We start from the raw sequence: 14,253 nt of genomic DNA, 5'->3' as shown, positions 1-14,253 counted from the left end.
CTGTTTCAGTATGTTGCTGTCTTTAAGGAAGGGCACCACGGAACTGCAGCAGTCAACAGTACAAGAATCATCTCCCTCCTCTTTACTTCTGCTTCTCCAGTTTCATTTTCCACAGCCAAAACATCCAAGTTTGCTTGCAGGTAAAGCAGAGAAAAGAGAAAGGAAAGGAAATGGGGGCAAAGTAGTAAGGAATTAAGTGCAAATTATATGCTCATGGGGGAAAAAAAAAAAACCCACCTACACACAAAAGATAAAGGTTCTCTGTAGGTTTTCCCAGCCTGTTCTCTCCGTGGCCACAAAACAAGGTCTGCCCTCATTAGGGAATAACTTCCAACTAACCCTAGAACTTCACAAGAACATGGGAGTGTGTTCCTTATAGCAGCGAACTTGCTTTCACACTGAGTATCAGCAACACTAGCGAGATGCCAATATCGCCACCTTTTCATCACCCAGTAATCACAGCAGGACTCCACAAGAAAGCGCAGTGGGAGTCTCAGGTCTTCAAGTTCCTCTTAGTTCCTTGAATCCTAGAAGAGATCTGCAAGTCCCTGTGCCATACTAACACTGGAAAATAAGCAGCAAGACACGCTGGAGACAGTCCAAGAATTACTGCTGTGCTGAGACAGCTTGCAGAGTTTGACTGAAGAAAACTGACCAAAGAAGAAATAAGGGCAGGCCTAAAGAGAAAGATGGAGCAAGAACAAATTGCTCCAGGCATCAGCCCATCCCAGCTCCTGCCTACTGCCAGAAATCTGCTGTAGTGGTTCATGTCTCCTATACACACCACGTGCAAGACAGCAGTCTGGGGCCAAGCAGTCACGTAGGGTTAATCAGCAGCATGTTTGGAAAGCCTCTCTGTGGCAAGTGAAGGGGACCACTCTCACTGCCACTTGTAGATCTTCACCGTCTTCTCAGTCAGAGTAGCCAGGAGGTGGGTTTGGTTCACTTCCAAGGGGCAGATATCCAGCACAGGCAGGTCAGCCTGCAGCTTCTGCAGCAAGGAGCCGCTTCCAGCATCCCATAGCTGTGGGACAGACAAGATCAAAGACTGCAGGATTCTCCCCTCCCATCCAGAACAGAACTTCCTCTCTTGAGAGAGAAAAAAAAAAAATTTTCCTCCACTTACTTATAGGTCCCTTTCTCTACTTTCACACCCTGCTGGGATGGTCTTTTAACAGACTTGCAGCACGATGTCACCCCGACTGCCTTCTCCTCTGAGCCTGACACGTGAGCTCTCATGCAGCCTGTTGTCCATCCTCTGCAGCTGAGCTGCTTTTTCATATGAAGGGCAACCCTTCTTATCTTCCCCGTCACTGCCAAAGCACCTGCATCCATCCCTCACGGCACTTACCACTTCAGCTATCCCACCAAGCCTGTTAGAGCACTTACAGTGCCCAACTGTCTTCCTCTGGTGGACAACAGGGGCTCACTGCCTACATTCTTTTCGATGGATGTGGACCACAGGCTTTAGCTAATACCAAGCACCCCACGCTATCAGAAAGTTACACCTACTGTAGCAAGTACAACATACCAACCTGCACAAGGTAATGTGAGTGACAATTCCCAACAAAACACACCAATGCTGCAACTGATAAGGCTTCTCTCTTAAGAATTGCAATAAACCCCTCCACCACACCGAAAGGAGGGAGACATACCAGGGCAGAATTGGATGCCTCATTACCGGCACACACAAAGACGCTGCCATCCTCCTCAGGACTCTGAAAAATGGCATTCTTGGTCAGCAACTTGCAGGTGGGCCCAGCACTCAAAGTCTGAACCAGGTTAGAAGAACACACCACATCTTCAGAGGCCTCTGTCAGCGGGCTGCAAGTCAGTTCCATCACGGCACAATGCACACATGGGTTATTTTTACCTATGTGGCAGGAAAAAAAAACCAAAAAAGGTAAACATTGGAAAATTTAATTGCAGACAAGCTTGAACTGTAGGAATACAGGCAACACAGGACAAGGAGCAATGGACAGAAACTGCAACACAGGAATTTCCACCTACGTATGTGAAAGAACTTCTTTACTGCGAGTGTGAGAGCACTGGGCCAGGTTGCCCAGACAGGCTGTGGGGTCTCCTTCTCCGGAGACATTCAAAACCCGCCTGACATGACTCTGTGCAGCCTGCTCTAGGAGAGCTGCTTCAGCAGGGGCTGGACTAGGTGGTCTCCAGAGGTCCCTTCCAGCCCTGACCGTGCTGCGATTCTGTGAACACCCCCTGCAGCTGCCTGCTTTTGCCCTCACCCAACTCCTATCTACATGCAGACACTCATTGCTCTGGCTAGGGCAGGGACTACATTTCTGCTGTGCCCTCAGCAAAGCCAGTGTTGAACTCTGCAAACAGCAGCCCAGAGCAGCAATGAAGAGCGCATTGCGGATGCGCGCCGTTACATACTAGGCCTGTATGTTGCAAGGCAGTGCCGTGTGGTGATCTCTGTTTGAATGTCGATGCATCCCCCAGGCTCCAGTGGCAGGTGATGAGGCCGGTAGGTGTTGCCAGCTTTCCGTTCCCAAAAGCAGGCTCCTTCCAAGCTCCCGGCTAATATTCCACCACAAGGCAGCGATGCTGAGGCCATCCGGGGCAGATAGGACAGCGATACCATAGGGCATCTGAAAGTGTGATTACCAAGAGTCAGGGCTGCCAGCTGCAGCTGTACTGGTGTTCTGAAGCCTCACTGCTTCAGAGCTTCAGTCTCTCCAACCACACTGCAAAAAAAGGGCCTAAGCAGGCTAAAAATGGTCCTTCCAGCAAGGAACTCCAATGGGTTTGTCAAGAATAAATGAAATTCAACTTAACTGCTGAACCTTATGTTTCAAAGAAGCAGACAGCACACATCAGGTGCGTGTAAATCAGCATTTGATTCCCCCCAAGTAGAAAAGATGGAAGTACCAGCATCTCACACCTCTTTGTAATTTGTCCTTTCCAAACTAAATATTAAATTCTGCTCCAAAACAACGTCAGTTCTCCTGCTTGGGTTGCACTGGTAGGTCCATTTCTGACCACTGTACACCTTAAAAAGATGCAGGTGCCAAGCACTCATACTAAGTTATACAAATACCACACAACCTTATGAGAGACTTCTCACATCTGTGCTACATTTGAATTCTTGAACAAGAGATTCACATAAAACAATTTAAACTATTACAATTGCTGTGTGGTTTATGGAAGAAGCTATGTTTAGCTTAATATATATTAGTGAAGTTGACAGGAATGAAAAATCCTTATGCCATACCTGGACTTCTGAGGGACTAGTTCCTGGACATGAGAGTTTGTGTCTCTCAAATCATATACCATGATAGAGCCATTGACCAAGCCAGCGTAGATGTAGTTTGTATCATCGAGACACCAGCAGCAGCTCCAGACAGGACGGCCAGTATTGTATGTCTGCACCACAGTATTTGTTGCCAAGCTGCAGGGGAAAAGCAAAGTGTTGGCCCATTGCGCAAGCATCTACTGATGAGAAAATAGCATAATTAAAGTAAGCATATCTAGCTTTTTCAAGTCTTTAGACAGAAATTCAAGTCTCTTTAGACTGAATTCTGAATTAACTCCTCCTTTACTCCAGACATGAAACTGGAAAATCTAAACAGAAATCACTTGGATATTATCAAATGATACATAATTCTTCCATGCCAGTGCTTCTTTTTCCAGATCGATCTTTGAAGACTGGGCAAGGAAGTCTCCGAGCAGGGTCTCAGCTGCCTTACTGGCACAAGAAAGCCAAGTTACTTTTCTGGAAAAAATTAGGAGACATGACTCTAGTGTAATCCTGTCACATTGCATATTCCAGAGATCACAGGGGCTCGTCTCTTCAGATTACATCTCTCATTAATTATTGCCCTCTTTTTGCACAAGAGGAACAGTGCTTATGCCTCAAAAGAACCAGATTTAAGCAAGAGCAAGGCAGTGAGGGAGGTAAAGACAACTAAAAGCACGTTTATAGTGTTAATTCTTTAGAAACGATTTGTAGACAGAGGAATAGGGAAGTACATAGAGGGGTGCAACCCAGAAGAGCAGGTGAAGCTGGTGTCTGATTAGGATGTATTTACAAAGAGCAGTGTTGTCAATATAGGCTTAGCACATGGAGAACAGTGTAAGACAGAAGACAGCACATATCATCATAACTCCGGATAACCTTTACAACACATGAGTTTCTCCCTGGGGAAGATGATCATGCTCAGAAATCCAGAGAAGCAAGTATTTGCTCCCAGGTAAACATAAGGGGAACAATTGCAAAGACAAACCTGGCTGGGGAAACGGAGTTTAGTATCAGAACAGTGACTGGTTTAAAACAACAGGAAAAAAACCTCCACAAAACAACCCGACCACAAAGTCATGGTGCTGTTTTAAAAACTTGCAAGCCAGAACAGGAGATTTAGGGACATCTTGGATTAATTCCTTTTGGTAGGATGACTATGAAGTCAGTAACAAGGGAAGAAAGATGACTAAAGGGGGACTTTTCTTTCAGGGGGCGTCTAAAAGAAGTATGAAGATGCTGCTGAAGCAAGCATGTACACTCCAAGACCTTCTGGGATCAAGCACAAAAGAGGATCACAAGTTCCAACGCAGCCAACCAGGCAGTGAGAGGCAGACATGGGAGTTAAGTATGGAGCAGATACTGTGATGAGAAGCCACTCCCCAGATTAAACCTTGAAATGGTATCAGCTGCATTGGTTAGAAGTCTGACATGCTGAATTTAGCATCAGACAGTTTTGTTTACTTTTAGCTAGCCTAGCAAACATTTCAACACGGTAACAGGAAAACAACATTCTTTACATTTTTGGTGTAGGATTAAGTTCTCTTCATTTCTTCACTGGTGGGAAAGAACTGGGACTAATCAGCTGTATAACAGACACAAATGCTGCCTAACCCTACACTAACTGACAGAAAGATGTGCATAAAGATGTTCATGTAACTCAGTAAGAATCAATCGACTAACAAGCAGCTTAAGCTTAAGACTGAAAAGCAGCAGAGCAGCAAGAAAAGCATACTCATAGGCTTTAAATTCTAACAGGCCTGGAGACATTTTTTTCAGCTTCTGCATAATTAGTCTCCAATCTGCTAGCCCTAGAGAACCTGTGTTCCTCTAGTACATGCTCAACAACGCTGTTTACACATTTCATGTCCCAGATGAACTCCAGGCTCTGCAAGTTTAAAATGGGAGAAGCCAACACTAATGCAGGGAAGAAAGTGCCCAAACTAACCATGCCTTGTTTCTGGTTTATGCCATACAAGTCCCCATGCTTCACACTTCCCTGCAGTAACAGAAAACCAAGTGGACAGTAAATTTCACATCTATACATTATGTTACATTTGTTCTCAACGTAACTTGGCCAATCCATGCTGAATTACTGTTTTTCCACCAAGTTCTCCATGGGAAAAGTATCACAGACAGGTAGCTCTGTAACACCTCCACCTAAACGACCTGAAAGCATGAACAAGTCTTCCCCTCTGTTAATTCCCACACACAGGAAGAGTATGCAGACCTGATCTCATCTTAACAACACCTTTTGGAAAGCAGAACAGCAAGTGCTGCAAGACATCTCTATTAAGACGGAACAAAATCCAATCCAGTCTCTTGCAGAACTCTACTGGGACAGGTTGTTCACCCCAGCAGGACTCACCTGGTAAGTTTGAGAGTGTTGTCCAGAGCAGCAGAGAGCAGCAAGCCATCTGCTCTATTGCCAAAAGCCAGTCCCCGAATCTGTTTAGTATGGATGGGGATGTACTGACTGCTCTTCAGGTTGGCCACACTCATCATCTTAACACCACAACCTGTCACAGAAGAAGAACAAAGCAGGTTATCGCAAAGTGGCATACGTGTAAAACTAGCAATTCTCTGCCACAACTACAATGTCTGCACTGAAGCCTGTGGTGGGACGAACGTGTAAGAGTCACTTGCTGTTCTGGAAAAGAACTGCCACAAATCATTCCTTAGTTCAAATGGCACAGGGCTAAATCCTTAAGGATCCCAGCCAGCAAGAGGAAATTCAATATCAGTGTTAACAATTCTTGTTACAAAAGCCTGCTGCTCTTTAGCCAGTTTCTTCAAAGATACTCTTGCCTAGATAAAAGCACACAGTAGGATTACATGGCTATTTAAGAGAACAAGCGTCACTGCAAAGAATGGTTACAGGTGAACTTAACCTGTGTTCTACAATAGTCACCACAAATCTTCCATTCAGAGACTCATCGCCTGGCCCCAGAAAGCCAGAAAAATAAGGTCAGTTGAATGCAGAAAACAATTTCGTTACGCCTATATAAGGCATATTAATCTCAAAACCATTTACCAAATAAAGTAAGCTTCATCATTCAGAAAGCATTGAAGTACTTTGCTAATAAACTCTCTCAGACTTCTAATGCTACAGCTATTTCGCTGCAAAAGCAAGCTGGCACTGGTCCAGATGTCAGGTCACTTGCTCCTGGCCATAACAGCCAAACAAACCCAGGACTGCCCGTGACTTCTTGGCTTCCTATTTCCTCACTGGGAAACAGTGCTCCTAGCATTCATATTAAAAATTCATTGCTTTTGTTTTTTCTTTTAAAGAGTATTGACAAATCAGCTGCATGTGGAGAGATCCACCTACAGTTTGGGGATTTCTCACTCAGGCACTGGAAGCTTCTCTGCAGGCCCTAGTGCACTAGCCCCTTGTTGCTTCAGAAGGCCCACCTTTGCAAGGAGTACCGGACATGCCTTTTACCTTCCTGTGGATGTGGCGCTTCAGCAGAAGAGCCAGAGACCCTCTGCTAGGATTCTGCCGTAGAAGCAATGAGGGAAACTAGCTACCTCACTAGACAGCAGCTCCCAATGCAGGGGCCAGATGAACTACAGGAAGTCTTATGAGTATTCCCAGTTGACAAGGCACATGCAAAGGTCAAAGAGAAAAGCAGAAGCAGGTAGAAAACACATTCAGCTTTCACCTTTGAACCCCCAAATCTTGACTTGCTTAATTACCAGGAATAAAAGTAGACTGGGGAGAAGGCTGTGATACCACAAGACAACTCAGCGAGTCACAGTATGCCATTACTCGACAGTTCCCAGTCTGAGACACCACAAAAACCTTTTCCAAGTGGTACTTGCGCTGGCTCTGGCTGGAGGGCAGGCTGCTGGGGAGGCAGATGCAGGAGCTGCCAGGTTGCTGAGAAGCACTCACATTGTGCTGGGTTACCAAAGCCTTCAGCTCCTGCAAAGAAAAGAAAAAAAAAAAACCACCAGAGAGCTTCAATGTGTTGCTGGCAATGAAACCTTCTGTCCTATCTGCTCCAGATGATCCATCTGTGCTTGTTCTTAGACAAAGAGAGAAAATATGGTCCTATCTCCACGCTGTTCCTGAAATGCTGGATTTCCAAGTCCACTATGACAGCAAGCAACAAAAGCATTCAAATGCTATGCATGTTCTGGCAGAACATACTCACAGTCTGTTATTGTATGTATTAGACCCTGTGAAAGAGAGGACTCTTGGGCAACACATAAAAGCCAGTAACAATTATTACCAGATCAATGCTGTTTAGAAGAGAACAAACTGCCAAGTATTACATGCAGCTAAACCACAAGAGAAAGTCAATTAAAACCCATTTTCCAGAATTTCCAGAATACCCTATAAAAAAATAAAAGCCCAAGTTGCAACATAAAGGGCGTTGCAGGAAACAAGTCAGTCTAATGAAGATGACCTTGTTCTTTTCTTGTAAACCCTGGGCAGCAAATTCCAGGAACGACACAACTCTCAAGAGCTCCAGCCCTGTTTTCCGCCACCTCCTCCCACCTTTTCCTCCACCTCCACTGATGAATGCTCAAGGATGCTCAGCAGAGACATGACCAAGGACAGCTTCCATCAGCAACAAGGTATTCCTAGATTTCCTCTTTCCACAGAGATCCTCAGGGTGAGCTGGGCTGGGTATGCCAGCAGTAGCAGTGGTATATTATGAGTCAACCAAAAATGCCCCCCAAAAAGGCATTTTAACCAGCTTGTTGTAATCCAAGGTCAAAACCAGACAGTACAGAACCCCAGGGATATTAGAGGGAACATATATATTAAGGAAATTGCTACTTGTTTTCTGTTGTCCAAGCAACATAGATTATGCCTCAGATAGCATGTAATTTTTAAACAATTAAGGGCCACAACAGTGATGTTACGAATATATTAGTAGACTGCAAGCTAGCTTCAATATTGAAGCAGCCACTACCACTTAACTCACATCTAAGCAAAGGCAGCAGTCCTCAAAGAGGCAAGCTCAAAGAGGCAAGATCAAAGATCAAGCTCTACATTCATAGTTATCATCAAGACCTGTAACTTTTGGAAACTGCCTGAGAGGAGAGCAATTCTGATATTTTACAGAGGTCTGATCTGTTTTGCATCAAGTGCATTGCAAATTCCCCAAGGCAATAAAAAACATAAATACAAAAATAAAAACTGAAGACTCAAGATGATCCCATCAGAACAAAAAGGCAAAAGAAAAACAACCTGGGAAGATGTAGTGTGGGGGTGCTACGATGCTTATGATGGAAGCTATAGCTTTGGGCTTAGAGTAAGAAGTCAGTGAAAACACAGGTAACTTGGAAGAAAGTGACTTTTAATCAAAAATTTAATAAACTCATTATTTCTAAGTGGCAGGAGGATACCACCACCGATTATCAGAATACATTAAAATTATTTGTTGCTCTGGGGAGTTTACAAACCTCTCCTTGTCACCTGCACTCAACTTTTACACCAGTTATTAAAAAAGTAAATGTATTCGAAAAGGTAATGCAATCCTACACCTTCTGTTAAGCAGCTCTGCAGGGTTTTCCCGATGCCCAGTGTTACCCAAGGGCCTCGAGGGCACATGCATCTCCCCGCACCCACTATGACCACCTCCTAGATGTCAGCTTGCCATTGCAGAGATGAACAGTCACACAGGTTGGGGAAAGGAGAGGTTCCACAGCAGAAGCCTTCCTGAGCAGTATGCATAAGAAGTAGAAGAGCACAATGAACAGGAAGACCACTAGCTACAACAAATTCAGAACAGTTTTCTTTTGGGTATTAGGTTACAGTCTTAATAGCTGATATGAAGCTTTAAAGACTGACAGCCATCTGATAACTGCCTCCCTCTCTGGCTGCGCTCCCACAGACCTCTCACAGAAGCCATACCTGCTATTTTGCACTACACGGCCCCAGCCTTGCATTTAATAGAGATAAACACGTGGCTGTACAACCGCAAGCTGTGGTGCAGCACTCCAGGCATTCTGCCTTCCTTTGGTTCAGGTTCAAATTCAGTCCAAGGGACACCGAGTATTTTTAATCTGCTTCACTACAAGTAACAACTGAATGAAATACTGGCTTTTACCTCTTTAGATCTTCCCTAGGGATCCACTGGAGGGGGACACAAAGATCAAAAAGATCAAAGATTTTTATGCAATAAAACCATTAGCCTAAAATTTTTCTAAGTGTATTAGGTTCAAAAATTTTTATTCACATTTTGCCATCCAATTCCTTTTCGATGCTCTGAAAATCCTATTAGAAAAGCTTTTCCAATACATCAAGCAATATAAACCAATTTCTGCAAGGCTCACAATGACACTTGCATTCTTCTCCACAGCAGTGTGCTATCTCCTGTCATCACCCTGCCAGTCCTCCCTTCACTGCTCCATACACAGAGCTACTGTTTCCCACTCACAAAAAATCAATCTCCTACCCACTCCATCAGTGGTATTCATGCCAGAAGCCAGAGATGGTTTGCTTATTGTTAGATAACTTTCACTGAAAATTTTGGCAGATTCAAGAGTACGGCAGCAGCTCACATCTGATCCTCAACTTCTTTGTGCTCGCAAAGGAAAAAAAACTTCAGGCAAAAGGCTGGCTTCAGTAGCACTGCTTCCAAAACGCAAGCCTGACCCTGCCGTGCAGCATACAGCTCAGCACAGCACACGCTGCAGGCTTACGTACAGAAACAACACTGCTGACAGATTTCTTCCAGAGTTTTAGTTTGCCACCTACCCTCTCTCCCCTCAACTCCCAAGTTCCTTTCCTCATACATTTTCATGTAGCTAAAGACTTAAAAAAAACATCACTTTTCTAGCCTCATCTTAAACACTTGAATAACAAAGTACAATGGACAACAGCAGAGAAAAACGTGTACAAACCTAAAAAAAGTTCACAACTTGTGACATGACTGCTGCTGAGGCACAGCTTTCAAGCACATTAGGAACAAAAAAAAAAAAAAATCACCTCACATAATGACTTCTGGGGGGAAACCAATGGCATTTGCTCTCCATAAGGCTTCAGACGCCAAGGCTTGTATGCAACCACTGAACATCACAACTACAACTGAACCTTGCCATATCAAACGTCCCTTTGAGCATAGGGAGATTTCGCGCATTTCTTTTGAAATCCCACAGCACTTGGTTTTCTATGTTGACTTACAGCTTTGTATGCCAGTTAAACATGTTTTCTTGTGCCAGCAGTAGCCTTGCTTGCTGAAAGGAGCAGGGCAACAGACTCAAGATTTAACAAGGCAAGTTCTGATTGGGGGGGGGGGGGGGGGGGGGGGGGAAGAAAAAAAAAAAAAGGCTTCTCAATGAGGATAGTCAAACAGTGGGATGTCCAGAGAGGATGTGTGATCTGCTCTCATACACTCAACACCTGGCATGACAGTGCCCTGAGCAACCCAGCCCAATGCTGAAGTGAACCAGCTTGCGTTGGGCTCGAAAACTGCAGGGTCCCTTCCAACCTCAACAATTCTATGCAAGTAGTTGCTTACTAAATAACCTCTCATAAGAGAAGGAACTCATTAGGCATATGCTCAAAATCTAATCAAACAACTTGGAGATTTATTCCACACTTCCTGCTGATTTTTCTGCTCCCCAGCAAATTGTTTTACTTTCAGTTTATTCATAGTATAAACAAGCACCTTAAAATTGCTTCCAGCATTCACATTAACCACTATAGGACAGTGATGAATGCAGTATAAATACTGAAACAGAGCTTAAAGAACACAGGGTGCTTAATCTTTATAACATGCAACTTCAATTCCATTAGACTGGACACTCTATCATTTAACACCAAAAGAACTGCAAAGGGACATTACAGACCTGCAGTTTTATCTTATTCACATTTTTCTTAAACCAAACTTTAAAGTGGACCCATTTTCTTATTAGCTCTGATAAGCTTACAGCTTCATGCAGGAATTTAAGCAAACAATTTATAAAAGACTTATCTTACATCACACAGGAAGACTTCAGCAAAGAGGATGTTGCTTAATGTACAGACATGAATAGCCGAGGCTATAAAAAAATCCAGAAGTAGAGAAGAGTACAAAATTAAGTGAGTTACTAGACAGCAAGAGATTAGATAGCTTCTACTTCACACAAAAGAAAAAAAAAGCAGCAAACTGGCTATGAAACAGACTGCTGGAAAACCTAGCAGTAGTGGAACATGCCAGATAATTCAGTTGGAAGCACCAGTAGAGTCCACCATTCATAGGAATTCTGCAAAAGCAGCTGTGATGGGTTACAACATATCACAGTACTGCATAAGCCAGACAGGAAGCAGACGATTAGCAATCGGTCATTTATTTTCAGTAATTTGTATTCTAAGGGGACAGAGGTGCCTGTTAGCAGCTGTTCAGCCCATGCATATAGCCTACCCCGCTGACAGGCCAGGTCTCATGGGACCAGAAGGTGCTCAAGTAGAATGCTGACTGACCTTCACAAAAAACAATAGTGGGGGATTGTTGTTTTCTTTGTTTTTTTGCAAGCAGTCATACTGCTTCATAAACCACTTCTCAAAGACTCTTGACTAACTAGTGATAATCAGTACCATCACACATTTACTAGAGCAATTTTCAAAGCTTATTTCGATGCACCTAAGAGAAAACTTAAGGCCTCGAGTTTGATGCTGTATTATCAGGCCTTTACAGGCACCACAAAACCCAAGGAGCAGCCTCCAATATAATCAGCCAAAAGACACCCTTTACTGCGAAGCTGTGCTTCCAACTTTGATGAAGTCTTAGAAGAACGCAAAAAAAAGATTGGTGTTAGATAGTACACGTGAGTACGCCAGCATGGGATGTTCAGGTGAATCCTGATGATTCACCAATTGAGTTTACTAAATCTTGCTGCTTATTAAAACTGGAAGCCTGCCTTCTCAGTCCCCTAAGGGAACGTACAAAAGACAGGCTGAAGAGAAAGGGAATCCTCTGTGTATTGGTAGCATGAGGCTCACCTGAACTTGCTTGCGGAGTTTGCTGCATTCGTCGGTCAAAACCTGCAACTGGAGACGGCTCTGTGCAGATTCCAGCTCTGCCTGTCTCCGCAACATTTGCTCCTTTGCTAAAGAACTAGAGAAACAAGAGAAAAGCAATCCTTAGGACTAGGTATCATCTAGGATGCTTCTCTGGGCTGTCAACTCCTATCCTCGGGCTTCATTCCAAAACAAGTTCTGTTCAGGCAAATTCAAAAGTAACAGAAAATCTGGTACCACACTCATCCAGTACATTCACCTCAAGATGTTCTCAGTTATACAACTGTAGTGCATGACTCACTCAACTATTGTTCCATAGAAACAGCAGCCTTTCTTCTCACCCTCTGCAAATGTACTAATTTAGTAGACTGAAAGAGAAATCAGTTCGTTTTTTTCCTACAGAAACAGTTTAGCAAATTCTCTACCACCAATGTCCACACAATATACCATGTCAGTAATACAGCAAGTCATAACACAGCAAGATCTTCACACGTGTTTCTACTACCAGTAACTAATTGTGTGTTTCAGGAAAAGATAGCTGTACCAGACAGATACAGATAAATTCTCTGTGAATGCCCATATAGAAGCCATACTTGCTACCTCACCTTAAGCCTAAAAAGCGCATAAACACCATTTAACAGCAGCAGTTTTGGTAACATACTTCCATTTCTCTCTCATAGAGGCTTTGCACATGAAAGAATAGTTAAAGAGGAAGAAAAAATACCAGTATTCCTTAAAATTATCTGTACATTTGGTCTATAATGTTGACCACTGCATTCTGCACTTCAAAAGGTACAGTATTCCAGTCGTTTCACTAGTTCCTGTGCAGGGAGACCCCAGCTTGCCTAAGAACCTTCTAAATGTACAGACCTAGCTTTGCACGTTGACCAAGCACAGAATTCTGTCATTTCCCTACAGCTTCTGCACATGATTTTTTCCTTCCTGCAGAAGAAACAGGTGAAATGCTCTATTTAACCACTGCAAAGACATTCTTTATATAAGTACCCAGAGCCTGAAGGCTGGCTCTTTTGAATGTGAAAAACAAAGCCCATGATCTTATACCCAATAACAAGGCTATGTGCAAACAATATTGATGCACGCACCAGTGTTCACATTTGTCCTCCACTGGTGACTGTGTGCCACGAAGCAGCCGCTGCCAGCTACTTCCCTGGACTGAGGCAGTCATTGGTGTCTGCCTCCCAACAAAAACAGGGGGCAGAGGAGGTTAGGGCAAGTGGGGAATGGCTGCAGCAAGATTCTGAGACACAAGCAGCAGTTAGACAACTACCTCTCTGTGACAGGTAAGATTTAAACACCGAAATGCTTTCTGTGCTTTTGAAAAAAAACGTCTTATTTATCATTTGTTTTGCAACGTCAATCCAGTAAAAGAAGTGTGACCCTTCTAAAGGTACAGTTCAAACACCAGCAGGCAGGGGCAATCTGGACAGAAGAGATATTTTTCCCTTCGTGACAGTTTCTCCTCAATAATTTCTGATCAGTAATTACCAGGACAGTGAGGTTTCTGTTGAAAGACTAGCAGTCTAGTTAGAGATATGTGAAGACCCCAATTAAATTCTATTCACTACAAGATTCAGGAGAACCCAGATATCTGCAGCCTTCTAATTTCAGGATAGTAACTGTGACAGCATCTTACTGAACAGAAATTAATCCCCATTTTCATACCTGCTTTTCCTTTTTTCAGTAAGTCTACATTTTAAACTTGGAGGGGGGAAGCAGAGTCATAGTAATGCTTGCTGACCTTTTGTAAGTAAAGCTACATGAAGAGTTTGACAAAGCAAGATGGAAAGCGATTCATGCGAGAGGTTACTCCGTTTAATGCATGCAGAAAAGACAGCAGAAAAGGTCAGCTATTCAAGACCCTTGCATTTTAACTATGCCTCGCTTTTCTCATTTAATGATGAATTAGCAATAAACAGCTTTTTGGCAACAACTCTGCATGTTCTCCATGATGACATTTCAGGATACAGCACAAGAGAGTTTTTTCTATTTCAGTGCTGCAAAGCACAAA

At 43.5% G+C, this 14,253-nt stretch overlaps 1 protein-coding gene across 2 annotated transcripts in view; it reads right to left on the bottom strand.

Annotated features, from left to right (window-relative positions):
* Positions 1 to 14,253, bottom strand: part of RFWD3 (ring finger and WD repeat domain 3) — a 23,093-nt gene continuing 8,840 nt past the window's right edge. Inside the window, exons 6-12 of one of the 2 annotated variants that reach the window (XM_027781262.2) lie at positions 12,207 to 12,321; positions 6,962 to 7,190; positions 5,631 to 5,781; positions 3,239 to 3,415; positions 2,401 to 2,615; positions 1,656 to 1,873; positions 1 to 1,024 (exon numbers count right to left, since the gene is read on the bottom strand). In XM_027781262.2, the coding sequence (XP_027637063.2) occupies positions 881 to 1,024; positions 1,656 to 1,873; positions 2,401 to 2,615; positions 3,239 to 3,415; positions 5,631 to 5,781; positions 6,962 to 7,190; positions 12,207 to 12,321 (1,249 nt within the window). In that variant the 3' untranslated portion in view covers positions 1 to 880. Of the gene's footprint in view, positions 1,874 to 2,400; positions 2,616 to 3,238; positions 3,416 to 5,630; positions 5,782 to 6,961; positions 7,191 to 12,206; positions 12,322 to 14,253 lie in introns of both variants that reach the window. The other variant, XM_055818682.1, reaches the window with a different exon arrangement.

Source organism: Falco peregrinus, chromosome 14 (genome assembly GCF_023634155.1).
Source record: "Falco peregrinus isolate bFalPer1 chromosome 14, bFalPer1.pri, whole genome shotgun sequence".
Classification (NCBI taxonomy): domain Eukaryota; kingdom Metazoa; phylum Chordata; class Aves; order Falconiformes; family Falconidae; genus Falco; species Falco peregrinus.
The sequence above is the reverse complement of the archived record's forward strand: the minus strand, read 5'-3'. Positions and strand labels throughout refer to the sequence as shown.